This window comes from Trichechus manatus, unplaced genomic scaffold, assembly GCF_000243295.1.
Source record: "Trichechus manatus latirostris isolate Lorelei unplaced genomic scaffold, TriManLat1.0 scaffold00040, whole genome shotgun sequence".
Taxonomy (NCBI): Eukaryota; Metazoa; Chordata; class Mammalia; order Sirenia; family Trichechidae; genus Trichechus; species Trichechus manatus.
The window spans coordinates 11,389,462-11,404,136 of NW_004443976.1; the positions used below are offsets into that span (position 1 = coordinate 11,389,462).

At 52.7% G+C, this 14,675-nt stretch overlaps 1 protein-coding gene across 2 annotated transcripts; it reads left to right on the forward strand.

Moving 5' to 3' along the window:
• The first annotated feature begins 7,424 nt into the window (after positions 1-7,424).
• VAMP2 (vesicle associated membrane protein 2) lies at positions 7,425-11,244 on the forward strand. Of its 2 annotated transcripts, XM_004376003.1 has the most exons (5): positions 7,425-7,532; positions 8,058-8,178; positions 8,664-8,822; positions 8,919-8,970; positions 9,568-11,244. In XM_004376003.1, coding segments are annotated over exons 1-5 (351 nt in total). In that variant the 5' UTR covers positions 7,425-7,530; the 3' UTR covers positions 9,585-11,244. The 2 variants fall into 2 exon arrangements, with proteins under 2 accessions (XP_004376060.1, XP_023586851.1); XM_023731083.1 differs by lacking the exon at positions 7,425-7,532 and having other exon boundaries at positions 8,068-8,822; positions 9,568-9,975.
• Positions 11,245-14,675: the final 3,431 nt, after the last annotated feature.

Here is a 14,675-nt window from a genome sequence, read left to right on the forward strand (position 1 = left end):
CTTCACAAGTATCATTTTATGTCCCATAGTCCAGTCTAATCTTTGTCTGAAGAGTTGGCCTCAGGAATGGTTTTAGTTTTGGGCTAACAGAGAGTTTGGGATAAATTAATTTTTAACAAACATACAAACTATAAGATTTTTAAAGAATGTGAGCCAGCAGCTGCTGGTGCTCGTTGCCTGTCTGAGAATGAAGCTAAGTTAGAGACAAGCAATGGTGAGAAACAGATCTCTGAAGACATGATTTGAGCACCTGGATGCTGTTGTGCCTGGAGCTCAAATTCCAGTTACGTGAGCCATCAGATTCTCCTTTTTGGTTTAAATCTGTTAGAGTTGGCTTGGCAAATGTCAGGATCATTATAGTTATCACAGCAAGGATCACGGTATGTTTTAACGATCTTGTTTCTTGTGTATTATTGTAGCTCCTAATGCCAGCACAGTGCCTGGGCAGTGCCTGATACTGTAGAATGAATGAGCCTTCATTTAACAAACAAGCAAAGTGAGACCCAAGGAGAAGGCCATTTGCCGAAGGGCACCATGCAGATAGGGACAGCTGGGACTAGAACCCAAGTCTTCTGCCTGTCAGGCCAATTCAATTGACTCAATTCAACAGTGTCGATTGAGCAGATCTGCCAGACTCTGGGCTTAGCACTCAATATGAGAGGAAATAAGGCAGGTGTGAACCTCCCTCCCCCTAAAAAATATAAGAGGGGCTTGTTAAACCCAGTTAGTCTCTAATGAATACCTCTTGCCATCAAGTTGATTCAGACTCATGTCTGACCTCACGTGTGCAGAACTGCACTCAATAGGGTTTTCAAGGTTATGACCTTTCAGATGCAGACATCAGGGCTTTCTTGTAAGGTGCCTCTGGGTGGTTTCAAACCTCCAACCTTTTGGTTAGTACTCCAGTGCTTATCCATTTGCCCCACCCTGGGACTATTCTCTAATGAATAGCGGGTTGGAAAGTGAGGGCTTGGAACCAGGAGGCCTTATAGGCTCCCAGTGCCAGAAGAGTCTAATCTGCTTACATATTGTGCTACTCACAGGGCTCTGGCACATGGCACCCCCACCACCCACACTTTCCTGCTCTCCAGTGGCCAGAGGTCTGGGTCTGCCCTGCTGCAGTGACAGGAGCTAGTTCCCTGGCCAAAGTGTTTGGGAGGAAATGATGAAGGCTTCACTGGCCCTACCAGGGCTGTCCTCATCGGGACAGTGGGCACATAGGTCCTGACCAAACCCATCCTCCCCAAACAAGTGCCTAGGATTCCACCATTAGCAATCCATTTGCCTGCTATGCTGGGTTCTTTTTTAGGACACTCCTCCCGGAGATCATAGCTCACCATCGTTTATTATTCATTTGACTGCCTCGTTCCTGGCACTGTGCTTGGCTCTTGTGCAGGGAGAACTACACAGATTAAAAAGATACCATCCAGTGTTTGCATATTATGCTTTACTACAGAATATGTTTTTTTTTTAAGTTCCAGGCCCCAGGTGTGGCCACCACGAAGTAGTTTTATACAAGAAAAATAAAGTGAACTAATTTTAAAAGAGAGAGAGACCATTCTATGTGTTGAAAAAAGTTTAGGCAGTTAAAAAGAGACCCTATAAAGGCATCTCTCTAAGCCTAGATTTTGCCAAATATAACATCAAGGTATTACCTACCTCAGAGGATTGTCCTAAGGGTCGATTGGTTAGGGGAGGTACTTAAAAGGTTCGGAAACCCTGGTGGCACAGTAGTTAAGAGGGACGGCTGCTAACCAAAAGGTCTGCACTTCGAATCCACCAGGTGCTCCTTGGAAACTCTATGGGGCAGTTCTACTCTGCCCTACAGGGTCACTGTGAGTTGGAATCAACTCAATGGCAATGGGTTTTGGGGTTTTACAAGATTCATAAGAGCACTGTTCATAACAGCAGAAAAGTGGAAACGACCTAAAAGCTTATTCTTGAGGGAATGATTCAACAAACTGTGGTAAGACTTCTGGATACATAAGGAAGACTGGCCATGAGCATTTGTCTTCTCTCCCTTCCAAAATGTAACTAAATAACAGGAAAGAAGTACAAGAGGCATGCATCTACGAGGACTAAGAGACCGGGAAAGCAGACAGCAAGGGAAGAACAAGTCTAGCGAGGTTTTGGAGGTGGACAGTGGTTGAAGGGAGGTGACAAGCTGTGCAGGCCACAGGGAGTCAGGACACGATGCCTGGAGATCCTTGGAGGCTCCCAGACCCCCCCACCCCAGGTCAGGGCCTGGATGAACACAAGGGGGTGTGTGGAAAAAAAAAAAAAAAAAGAAAAGAACAAAACAAAACAGCACGGGGGCAGAGTCTGACTGACTTTTTTCACAAAGGGTAAGGAGAATAAAGGTCAACAGCCCAAGGCTGATTCCTATGAGGCGGAGGTCAGTCGTGCCTCTTCTCTCCGCCATCTTAGCCAATTCTGACACCAACCGTCCCTCCCACGGACCTCTCTGCTGGGTTCAATAATTAATTGCGATGGCCGCACAGAACTCACAGACAATACTCACGATTATGGGGTTAATTAGGGAAGTAATAGGTTACAATTTAGGCTCACGAGCACTCAGGATACAGGTTTTCCATCAGTATAGCCTCTTCCCAGCGGTGCTCTCAGGCACACCTCTCTGGCCCTCAGCCTCTGCCCTGCTTGGACGGGTGTTATAAAGCTCTTTTAGCTCTGCCAGTAAGTGCCCAGAGGCACTCTACACCAGCAAGCCTCCTGCCCGAAGGCACTCAGTTTTCTTGCGCTGTGGGCCTGGAAGCCCACCACACTGTCTCCTGCCGTCATTTCTCTGCCACCGCTTCTTGAGCTCTCTCTCTCTCTGTATCCTGGTTCCAGGAGCTTCTCAGTGCAGGGATCCTGGGTCCAAAGGACTCCCTCTCTGCTCCTGGCTATTCTTCTTCCTTGGTGGTGGTGGGATCCTCTCTCTGCTCAGGAATTGACTCTTTTTTAAAGCAAAACTGACCAACTCCCTTGGTGGGCCACAATTGCCTTATTTGCACAGTCCCACCCAATCATTTGGGTGGGATTTACAAGACCAAGGCTAGCATGAAAGCAATTCACCATACCATAGGATGGCTGGGAGTCTGTGTGCAAGGTGTTAAGAGCCCTGGGGCTCTCTCATAGGAAGGGAAAGACCCCTATTATACACGCCACCCTTCTTTGGGCTCATTTTGGGAGGGAGGCTTTGGACTTAAGGACATCAGGCCTAGCAGAGTATAAGGTGAGGCTCTGGGCTGGAAACAGGAGTACCCACCCTGCTCCACACCCCGCTCCACACCCCGCACCTGCCTCAGCGAGGGGAGGTGATGGACAATGGAGGATATTCTTCTCTTGTGAAACTGCATGGCCCCAGAGAAAGCCTGCCACATACTGACATTTGGGGGTCCCCCATGAAGGGGCTTCGACTGTCCTATATATGCCAATAATAGTTAATAAGTACCCCCACCAGAGCTTCCGACCCTCCTCCTGGTGGCTCCCTTTTAACTCTGACAAGGATCAGTAGACATTTGAGGAAAGTCTCTCAAATGAAAGAGAGACATCTTTCCCATATATTTAAAAAAAAAAAAAGCAAATCAAAGGAATCTGGAAGAGACAGAGATACTAACTAGGGAACACAAGAAAAAAACAGTCATAAATGTTAAGTTAAAAAAAAAAAAAGGAAGGTGCAAATCAATGTGTATCGTCTGTTAGCATTTGTGTTTAAAAAAAAAAAAAAAAAGGAAAAAGAAGCAGCTCTGCATATGCTTGTCTCTGCATCAGCTCTCCCTGGGGACTCACAGGCCTGGAGAGTGGCTGTGTCTGGGCCGGGCTGCTGGGTAGCTCCGAACAAGGCTTTACAGTACATTCTGTGTACCTTTTGAATTTTTCAACACGATTGTATTACCAATCTTAATATCTAATATTGAATTTTAAAAATATAATTGTTATCCTCGGAGAGAGAAGCGATTGCATTTTGGAAATGAAAAAAAATATATATGTATATATATATGAGATAATAATATATGGTCCCTGAGAGGCGCAAATGGTTAATGCTCTGCTACCAGCCAAGAGATTGGTGGTTTGAATTCAGAGGTGCCTTGGAAGACACACCTGGTGATCTGCTTTCGAAAGGTCACAGCCTTGAAAACCTGTGAAACAGTTCTACTCTGCACACCTGGGGTCGTCACGAGCCGGAATTGACTCAACAGCAACTAACAACAGCATGTTAATAATATAAGCAGCCTGGGGGCTCTGAGTTGGAATCGACTTGACGGCAGTGGGGTGGGTGGGTGGTACAAGCGGTTGCTCCACAGAAGAAAAATCCTGACCATCTGCTTCTGTAAAGATTACAGCCAAGAAAACCCTACGGAGCAGTTCTACTGTGGAACACATGGGGTCACCATGAGTCGGGACAAATGGATTGAGGGGCGGCCAAGGGGACTTTAGCTTTACGTTTAATGTTTTAATATTTCACATGGAGAATGCAGTCACATCATCTGTGCACGTAATTAAAAACTACTTTACTGCATGTGGCAATCCATATGAAGTGTCTGGCACCCAGGAGGTCCTCATTGGGTAGTTTCTCTTCCCTCCAGGAACCCAGGGCTTGGCAAGCAGCCCCGGGAGCCTTCGGCCCTAGAAAGCTGGGTTTGAACAGCTGCTTGTGATGGTGGTGGGGCTAGGCCCCCAGGCCAGCATTCCTAACGGCTGGCTTCTTCTGCTCCTAATTAGAAGGCCTTTTCTTTGCAAGCTGGTTGACACAGAAGGTCCCTCAAATTAGTTACTAGTTCAGTCAGGCTTGACTCATGTGGATGGGGCAAGTTCATGAGTCAATGTGGGAATGAGCCAGCCCCCTTCCATCCCAACGTCTAAGTCTAAGCTAGTTTTTGTTAGAAGAAGGAAAAGATAATGAAAGAAAACCTTTTTAGAGTGTGGTTTCCAGTGGCCTACATCAGAATCACTGGAGGTACTTGTTAGAAATGCAACCTTGGGCCCCTCCCACATCCTTTGAATGAGCCTTTGAATGAGCCTGTGGTGGGGGTGTGGGGCCAACCCTGAAGCTGGTAAGTGTAGAAACCAGGATCTCAGTTATGCAAATATATTCACTTTTCTAGAGTACAACTTACTACCTCTCTTTAGGGTCTCTATTCTGCTTGCAGAAAATTTTCTCTTATTCACTTCCGGGTAAACTCAGTCACCCCACCCCACCCCTTCTGCCTCCACCATTGATCTAAACTCATGGAATTCCCTAGGTGGGCTGCCAGGAGGGTCTTCTCACTGAGAGTCCTCTCTCTGAGGTAAATCCTCCTGGGTCCCCACCTCTGTGGATCATATGTGCCCCCATTTCTACTCTGTCGCAGGATCCTGGGGTGGAGCGAACAACAGCTTTCTACACCACACCCCATGGCTTGGCTCCCCAAATTTATCTGGGGTTCTTTTGCTTCCACATCCCTTGGACTTGGCCTGGGAAAATGGGAGTCACCCCTAAACCAGTGTCTAATGTCTTGCTTGCTTGCAAGCTTGGTCTCTCCAGCTAGAGCAGGGGGTTGGGGCAGGGTGGGGAGTCTGTCTGTTTGCACCACCTTCCAATCATCCCTGTCTTATACTCTGACACTGAGCCTTTTTAACTTAAAGCCTGGAATTTGACATATTTGTTCCTTGGCTAGAAGGGAGAATGGCTGCAGGGCCAAAAAGCAAGCAGCTAGTATGCAGTCTGAGACCCCCGCTGAAGCTGCTCTTTTCTTCTTTTCCACATAAGCTGAGCCACCTCAGACATCCTGTGTCAGTGCACAAGGGCCAGGGAGGTGGCTGCTCTGCTGAGGGGGGAGGCAGCCACTGCATCTTATCTTAGATCCGGCTGAGTACTCACACCCTGCACAATCCCTGCTTACTCACCTCCCCCAGACAGCTGTGAAATGACACCTCTGGTGACAGAGCAGGTCCCCAGGCTTCTGCTGGGAAGGGAGTTGCTGCAGTGGGCGAAATTCTAACACCCAGAGGCCCTGGGAAGCCTGGGCTGGGGAGGAAAGGAGCCGGCTTCTATTTGTCTCAGAAACCAGGCCACCGGGCTTCTCTCCCCCAACCCCCCAGCTGCCCAGGATGCAATGAACACCCCCACCCCAGGGCCACTAACTTCCCCTAAAATGTATCCCTCACCCTTGGGGCAGGATAGGCAGTCCCATCTTCGTCGCCCTCCAGAACCTGCAATACCCACTGTGCCAGGCCTGCTGAGGATGGGCGGGGTGGGAGTGTGTGCAGCTGCTGGGCCTGTTCAGAGGACCGAAACAGAGGCCAGTCAGAGATGGAAGGACTATCTCCTCCCACCACGTTGTACAGATCAAGCCGTTTAACAAATATATATGTAGTGCCTACATACGAAATATATTTTGGGTCCAGAGAAAGGACAAGAATTCTTCAGGGTAACACCTTATGAGGCTAATCCACCTGGAAAGTAGCACTGTGTAACCTGGGCACTGCAGGTATCCCCCTCAGGCTGGCCCGTGCCCACTGTCCTCCTTTCCCTTAAACAAAAACAAAACAAACTAAAATCTGCCCTTTTGGCCCAGGCCTTGTACCTGCAGTGAAGGGTGGAGCCCTCTTCCTGCATGGCAGGGGTAGCTGACCCACCTAGGGCCAGAACTAGGTTTAACGCACCACAGGGCAGCCTCCTGCCCTCCTCCCTGAGGTCCTCAGCCAGACCTACCTCAGTCGGGCCTGCCCCGTCTTCCCCTGCCAGGAACCCCTGGTCTGAATTCCCGCTTGTGAGGAGGGGCAACTCTCCTCCACTGCAGCCCCTCCTCGGGCTTGGCTGAGGGGGAAGAGCCTGCACCATCTCTTTTTCATCTCCCTCCTACCCAGACATGCCTTGGGACGTCCACCTACTGGGTGATGGGGTGGAGACCAGCTCCCCTACCACACTCAAACTCAGCAACAGACTCCCGGCTCTCTGCATTGCCTCTGGGACCCGCACTCTCCCATCAGATCAACCACCCCCACCCACCCACTCCCAGCTCATTCGTAGTGCTGAGAAGGGCGGGTCTCCAGGCTTTGGGACCTGGGCGCAGGGTGAGACCTTGGACTGAGTCGGGTGGGGACTGGTTTATAGATTTCACGGATGAGGAAGGATGCGGTTTGAGCGTGAAATGTGGGGCCCGGCTGTGGTGTGCGGTAGAGCTTGGGGTAGGCTGTGGTTGGATAGGGCCGGTTGCAGGTGGGTTTGGGGAAGTCACAGCAGTCAGGGTCGGGGACGCGCAGGTGGTGTGGAAGGTATAGGGGTGCCCAGGCGCGAGGGCGCACATCCACCAGACAAGACCCCCGCCCCGCCGCGCCCCGCCGCGCTCCGCCCCGCCCCTGAGGCCCAGCTCCGGACGAGTCACCTGCTGCGCCCCGCCCCCGCCGCAGTGCCCGGATGTGGGTGACGTGCGGCCGCCATCTTCCTGTCCGCGGCAGCAAGCACTAGTCGGGAGCCAGCGCTAGTCGCCGCCGCCGCCATCGCCACCACTGCCGCTGCCAAGTCCTCCGCCCGCTGCCTCCACCATGTGAGTCGACCGCCCGCCGCGCGCGCCGGGCTTCCCCGCGCCGGCCCGCAGCCCTTGGAGACGGGCAGCAGGGAGTGCCCGGGGCTCTGCCGGCGCCCCGCGCACTGCCCGCACCCGAAGCCAGGCCAGCGCCCGTGACTGCGCGCGGCGCCCTGGGAACTCTGCGTCCCGGGCTGGCCGGTGCGGAGGATGGCCGCGGGAGGGAGCGGACCCGGGTGTCCACCTGCCCCGCCTTGCCCTGTCACCGTGGCCGCCAGTCATTTCGGGTCGACCCTGGACCGCGTCTGTGAAGTCGCTCTCATATGACAGGCGGGGAAACTGAGGCCCGGAGGGGGGAGGGGGCCTCGCTCAAGGTCACGCAGCTCCTCGGCGGCGGGGCCGGACGGAGTCCAGGGCTCCCATCGGGTGGCCTCCCTGCCGGGAAGGTGGAAGAGAGGAACGGATGGATGGACAGGCGGCTGGGCGGAGCCCTGGCTGCGAGGCCAGGGTCCTGGCCCTGAGTCTTAATCCATCCCTGCCCCTCAGGTCTGCTACCGCTGCCACCGCCCCCCCTGCCGCCCCGGCTGGGGAGGGAGGCCCCCCTGCGCCCCCTCCAAACCTCACCAGTAACAGGAGACTGCAGCAGACCCAGGCCCAGGTGGACGAGGTGAGTGGGGGGAGGCGGGGTGGTGTCAAAGCCAGTGGGAAGGATCCTGGGGTTGACAAACAGGTGTGTGGGCCCATCTTGAGTTGGAGAGGATGACAGATAATTAACATCTATGTGTTTGGGGACAAAGACACACCATGCCCCATCTTTGCCAGCATGTACCTGGAAGGGCTCTTGGATGTTAATCACCTCGTGCCAGCCTGGGGCGTACCAGCCTGGAGCATGTGTGCTCTGGTGATGGATTGGCTACTGAGGCTCGATAGAGGGTGCTGCTGTGATATCTGAGGTGTCTGGCTAGCAGCACGCCCCTGCTGTGTGCTCCTTGCATGTCCCCAGGTGTGCTAGGCATGTTCTGTGTGTGTCCTTGGCATGTTAGCCTGGCAGCATCGGGGTGCATGTTCCATATGTGGCACAGTGGGTACATGTTCGAGGAGTGCGTCATTAAGGTGGGCCTTGGCACACCCCCTGCCTCGTGGGCCCCTCAGGTGGTGGACATCATGAGGGTGAACGTGGACAAAGTCCTGGAGCGAGACCAGAAGCTGTCCGAGCTGGACGATCGTGCAGATGCACTCCAGGCGGGGGCCTCCCAGTTTGAAACAAGTGCAGCTAAGCTCAAGCGCAAATACTGGTGGAAAAACCTCAAGGTAAGGGTGGGGGCAGGCTGGAGGGCAGGTAGGAGGACTGGTGGATGAATGGGGGTATCATTGTCTGTCTCACTGACCCCCCCCTCTCACCCCCAGATGATGATCATCTTGGGAGTGATTTGCGCCATCATCCTCATCATCATCATCGGTGAGTGGGGAGGGGGTGGCCAGGGCCCTTTCTCTGGAGAGGTTTCCCCTATGGATTCTGGGTGTTGAAGGTCATTAACCTTGTTTTCACTATTCAGCAAAAAACATACAGCTGCCAGTGGCAGTTCTGATTCATCTAGATCCCCAAACCTGATGTTGTTTAGCCTGCATTTTGCCTGGCTCTGGGCAATTTCTGTTAAGATTTTGGAAACAGGAAAGCTGGTGGATCCCCACTGCTTCCTTGAAGACCCCTTGGGCTGGGTACCCTGGAATTGGGGAGTGGGAGAGCAGGAAAGGCCCTGGAGCTCAAGATTAGAAGCCAACCACCCCACTGTTTGAGAGCTTGTGGGCTCAGAGGCCTAGAGGACTAGGGGTCTCTGGTCCCAGGGCCATACTGTGGAGTTGAAGGGACCTCAGAAGATGGTTGTCCAGCTTCCTTGCTTTTACAGATGGAGAACCTGAGGCCCAGAGAGGGGAAGGGACATCAGTCAGCTGGGGAGTGGGGAGGACTGGAGCAGGGCCAGGACTGACACACGGCTTTCTTTCTTTCTCCCTCCCCCAACTCCCTCTTCCACAATCTCTTTCCCTCTCTCCACAGTTTACTTCAGCTCTTAAACCCCTGAGGAGCCTGCCCTGCCCAGAGAGGGGCCTCTCCCCCTCCCCCCAGCCATTCCTCCACCTTTCAGCCATATCTTCCAGCCCCTCCCCTGAATCCGTGTGTGTGTCCCTGTGTGTGTCCCCTTGTAAATAGCCAGCTGTTATTTATACATATATAATATTATATATATTTGGTCTGTTTGTAGTTTTATTACTAGAAGATTTTTCCGGTTGTCCTTAACACTCCTTCCTGAGGTTCCCATCACCTCCTCTCTTTCTCTCCTTGCCTTCGCCTCTCTTCCTGACCAGCCCCAAGTCCCTTCATTTGCATCTGCTATGCAATAGTCCCTCTTCCTTTCCTTGCCTTCCCTTGGATTTAGCTGATTCTTCCTCCTACCCTGGCCTTCCACTCACCCCCACCCCACTCAGCCCTCCCCTCAAAACAAAAAGCAACGGTCCAGACCTCCCTAGGTGCATCTCCTTTGCATCCATTTGGGAGGCTCTGAGAAAGGGCCCCACTTGGTCCTAAGAATCCCAAGGTCTTCTGGGAGCTTCCAGCATGTTGATTAGCGTGTCGTTTGCATACTGACATCTCTGCTGGTTTCCTTCTTTTTTGTTCCATCCCTCCACCCGTGTTTCTTTTTCACTGAGGAGTCCCCATTGGTCCTTATATCACATTTTCATTTGCACGACATTACTTGCAGGTGGTGGGAAGCCTGGGCTTTTGGGGAATCAGGATGTTCTGGTCCCCAGAATCGCCCTCTCCTAGCCCCTCTAGTCCAGTTTGCCTCCCTTGTTCCCATTTTCCAAACCTCTTGCCCCCTCTTCCCCCTCCCCCCAGCTGGTGTGTAAGTGTCTTGGAGTTCAGTGTGTTATGACGGACCAATAATTCTGCCACTCGGGGTCTCTCCCCACATTCCTGCTCCCCAGTTTTCATGTGGGGAGCTCAACTGACATTCCCATGGGGTCTCCCTCCCTCCCATCTGCCTGATTCACCTCCTTCTCCCGCCAGGAGAGTTGGGGGTTGGCCACATCTGATCTCTTTTGGGAGGGGTGGCTACCAGTGTTGGGGGGCTATCACTGCCTTGGGGAGGCATGGGGCAGGGCAGAGAATCCCCCCAGTTCCTGCCTGAAATCTCCTCTGGTCCCACCCCTACTGGGGGGTAGGACTGAAAACCTTTCCTTGTGGGGAGTATTGCCCCCCATTACTGCCCAGCTCCTCTGACTGCCCCCCTGAATTCAGGGTGGGAGTACTAGTCACTGCCAATGTGTATTTGGGACTTGCTGGAAGATGGGGATCCTCTGCCCTCTCCAAGTGGTAGAGCCCAGGGAGAAAGCTGTCCCTTCCTTTGGTGAAGTGGTAGATGAAGGGCCAAATGTCTTTAAATGGCACAATTTTAGGGGTCTGAGGGTACAGTCCCTTAACCTGCCACTGGAGGGGACCCCCCCAAACTTTTTGTTCCTCCACACTTGAGGTTTTGTGTGTGGCAGGGGAGCAGGGACATCTAAGCTGTGGTGTGAAAGGGTAGGGAGAGATGCTGGGGGTGGGGGCACTGTGTTCTAGACCCCCCATATTATCCCAGTGTCCCCTGCCCCCCCTTCCCCTACCCTGTGCCCCCAATTCTATGGCGCATCCAGATTGTGAAAATGTACAATAAATGTGTGATGAGTAACCAGGTGGTGTCTGTTATAAGATCTTTTCTTAACTGGTGGGAAGGGTTTTGGATTTGTAGGTATAACCAGAAGATTCAGAAGATACACTGAAAAGAAAGGACTGGGCTTTGCAGAAAGGCCTGACCTTGGGCAGTGTAAAGCGTGATTCCCAAAATCGCCACGGGGGGTGGAGAGCACCAGGAGTTGGTAAGGCGGAAAGTGTTCATGACAACTGTGTCCCTAAGCCTGGTGAACACCTCCCAGCTTTCCACTGCCCCATCACCTGGGGCATGCTTCTGCTGCTGGATCCCCTTCTGCTCCTAGCTTTAACTCCCAGGCGCTCTGCAGTCACTCCTGTGGCCACTCAAGTGTATGACCAGCTTGTTTGAAGCATCTCTTCTCCTTAGGGTCTAGCACAGTGCCATCACTCAGAGGGGTTAACAACTACTTGTTGAACTGATTAGCTTAGGGAGACCCATCTGAGTGGCCTGGAGCTGGCCGTGAAGGGCCGACTAGTCCTGCACCGTGTTGTCTGACTGGTGACTCTAGACCCTACACCTAACTCCCTTAGTCTCTAGGTCTGTGACGCCCCTATCCGGTGTGGCATCCCATCATCCCTCTCCCTAGGCCTTCAACAGTGGGTGGAAGGTGCTAGGTGAGCTCTGGAGGGCCGGGCTTCTCCGAGGATGCTGAGGAACTAGCATTATAGGAAACGTAGATAGTGTTTCCCAAACGTGCCAGCTTCTAAGAACTATACCAGGCGTGCTTTTTAAAATACAGGTTTTCAGGACCCTTCCCTGGAGATTTAGATTCAGCCGTTCTACACGGACCCAGGTGATTTTTATAATTAGGTATACAGTCATTATAACGTCCATCATTTATTGAGAGCTTACTATGTGCCAGACACCTCAGGGCTTTCCGCGCTTCACCTACCGAATCCCTTCTAGGTTTAGGGCTCCCGTAGGTCCTAGGAACTCGCCTTCTCTATGGCGTCAGGGAACTAGGTTCAAATCTTGGTCCCTCCACTGACAACTGTGTTACTTTGGGCAGATTATGAAACCTCTCAGGATCTCAGGCTCCTCATTTGTGAGGCGGTGGGTAGTAAGCGAGTTGGCCTTTTTGGGATTTGTGAGAAGCGCCTGGCGTGGCCCACAGAAAGCGCTCATTCAGGAGGCAGCTATCATCTTCACTGCCATCTTCATCATGCGGTGCTGAGATCTGAAGACCGCTTCACCCCTAATGCTCGCATCTTCCAGCTTCTGGAGGCTAGGGGACCTAGGGTTGGGGCTCCAGCGCGGGAGGCGCTGTTGTCACGCCTGGAACGGCTCGACCCTGTGCCCGCACAACGCCCCTTTCTCGACGCCCTCACCTACGCCATCGCCGCTCTCATCTGCGCCTGCGTGTAGGCCACGCTCGCTGCGCCTGCGCAGACTTCGAGGCCCAGGACAGGATTGTCGTCAAGGAAAATCCCCAGCTTCTAGGTAAACAAGTTGCCGCGTGAGCCCGCCGACACGTGTCCCCTACATCTCCGACACCTCTCAGCCTATGAGAAAGTTTGGAGAGCTAGACTGACGTTTGCGTCCCAATCTAGACGAATGGGAATATGTTTCCGCAGCCAATGAGAATTCGGAAGTGGATGGGGGCGTGGCTTCCGCTCAGGCTTCCAATTAACGCGGCTGGGCGGCTCTTCCCGCACGTGGATATGTCACTGCTTATTGGCAGGCGAACCAATCAGAAGATGACGGAGGCCAGCGGTTCCAATGGAGGCTATGCGGGGGCCGGGAGGCTGCACGCGGCGCGGGGCGTGGGTCGGTGCCCTTAGGCCAATAAGCTTTGAGGGTGCGGCAACTCGGCCAGTGGGCGGGGCTGGAGGAGCAGGTCGTAGTCGCTGTGGTCCCACTTGGAGGAAATTGAACTCTGTGAGTGCCCAGCGGTGAGTGTTCCGGGAATGAGGATGGCATTCGGTATCAGTTTTTCCAGGGGGCTGTCTTCGGTCACAACGGGTTTAATGGAGTGGGGGGATCTGCAAATGCGTGAACGCCGCGGTGGAAACTTTGATGGTTGTGGGGACTAGGGGCCGCGAACTCAGACAGCTCTGGAGGGACGCGGGGTGGGCGTCTCTCACATTTGATCGCCTTCTGCGCTTTTGAGGTGTCTGAGGTCCCTGGTCCCAGGGAGGTACGGGGACTGAGCCCATGAGAGCTGGTGGGGGATGATCCACTGCGTGGCCGCCGTTTGGGGAGGTGCCTACGCACTTGAAAGACGCGGCGGTTCTGGTAGGGCAGGAAGGAGGATACCAACGGGTTGACTTGGTGACTTGAGAAGGAGTGGTGTGGTGATTTTTGTGACTGGGCTAGCTGATGTGTACAGTTTGGGACAAGGGGGAAGCCAGTGTCAAAAGCTGCATATCACGTCTCTGGGTGGCTTTATCATGGGTAAAAGGGAGGGATTGGGCCTGAGAGGCATCCTTGGGGGTAGGGGTAGGAGAGCAACTCTGGGGTCCTGAGGTGGCGCATGGTGCTGGGGTTTTTGCAGATTGCTTGTGCACATGTCATCCTGATCCCTTGGATGTGGGGAGGCACCAACAGTGTGTCTGGTGTCTGCTGGTACAAGCAACCAGGCCTGTGGTGGTAAAGTGGCCTGGGGTAAGAAGAGAGCGTGAGGAAGTGGGCTTCCTAGGCTGGTGGCTGCTAGGATGATCTCTAGGACTTTTGTGAGCATATAAGAACCGGGGATATGATGTTTAGAAGGGTGTGGGGAGTGCAAACTGAATGTCTGAGATGGGGCCCAAGGACGAGGAGGAGGAGGATTGAGTCTGTGTTCCAGACACCAAACTTAGAATTGGCTTAGTATTTGAGAGGCCTAGGTTCCCCAGTGCTGCGGTGCAGCTTAGGGGTTGGGTAATACCTCACAGGTTTCTGGAGGGTAAGAAGCCAGAATGACAAGCCATTATCAGAACTCAGATTTGAGCTCCAGGCTCCTTTTGTTAAGAGCCTGAGAACATTTTATGAGGCAGATAGTTGAGGCAGGTTTAGTAACTTCTGAGCCTTAGTCATCCGCAGTGGAATGGGGATAATAATACGCATCTCCTGGGGTTGTTAAGGGAATTAAATAAAATAATTTATGTAAAGTGTTTAGCCCAATGCCCGGGTCATGTTTTCCAAAAAATAAAAATAAAAAAAGTAGCTAAAAAAGATGGCTATAGGACCCTAATCTCCTTTCTGAAAAAACAACAGTGGCAGGGTGAGAGATTTATGTGAATGCTGTGGCTGGGAACTATTCTCACATTCTCAAGTCTTTTTGGTGCCTCCCTCCCCATTTCACTTTTCCTGATCCTTCTGGTCCTCAGGCAGCAGCCCAAGTTCCTTCATTCGTCTTTCCTCTCCCAGGATCCAGGCACCAAGCTGGGCCACTTGCTCTGTCCCAGTTCGATTTCCTTGTTCTATACCCACTCTC

Bases quoted from the DNA above. Each gene is read 5' to 3' on its own strand.
- VAMP2 (XM_023731083.1), top strand. From the start codon at position 8,505: ATGTCCCCAGGTGTGCTAGGCATGTTCTGTGTGTGTCCTTGGCATGTT. The intron at 8,823-8,918 runs GTAAGGGTGGGG...TCTCACCCCCAG, and splicing joins ACTGGTGGAAAAACCTCAAG to ATGATGATCATCTTGGGAGT.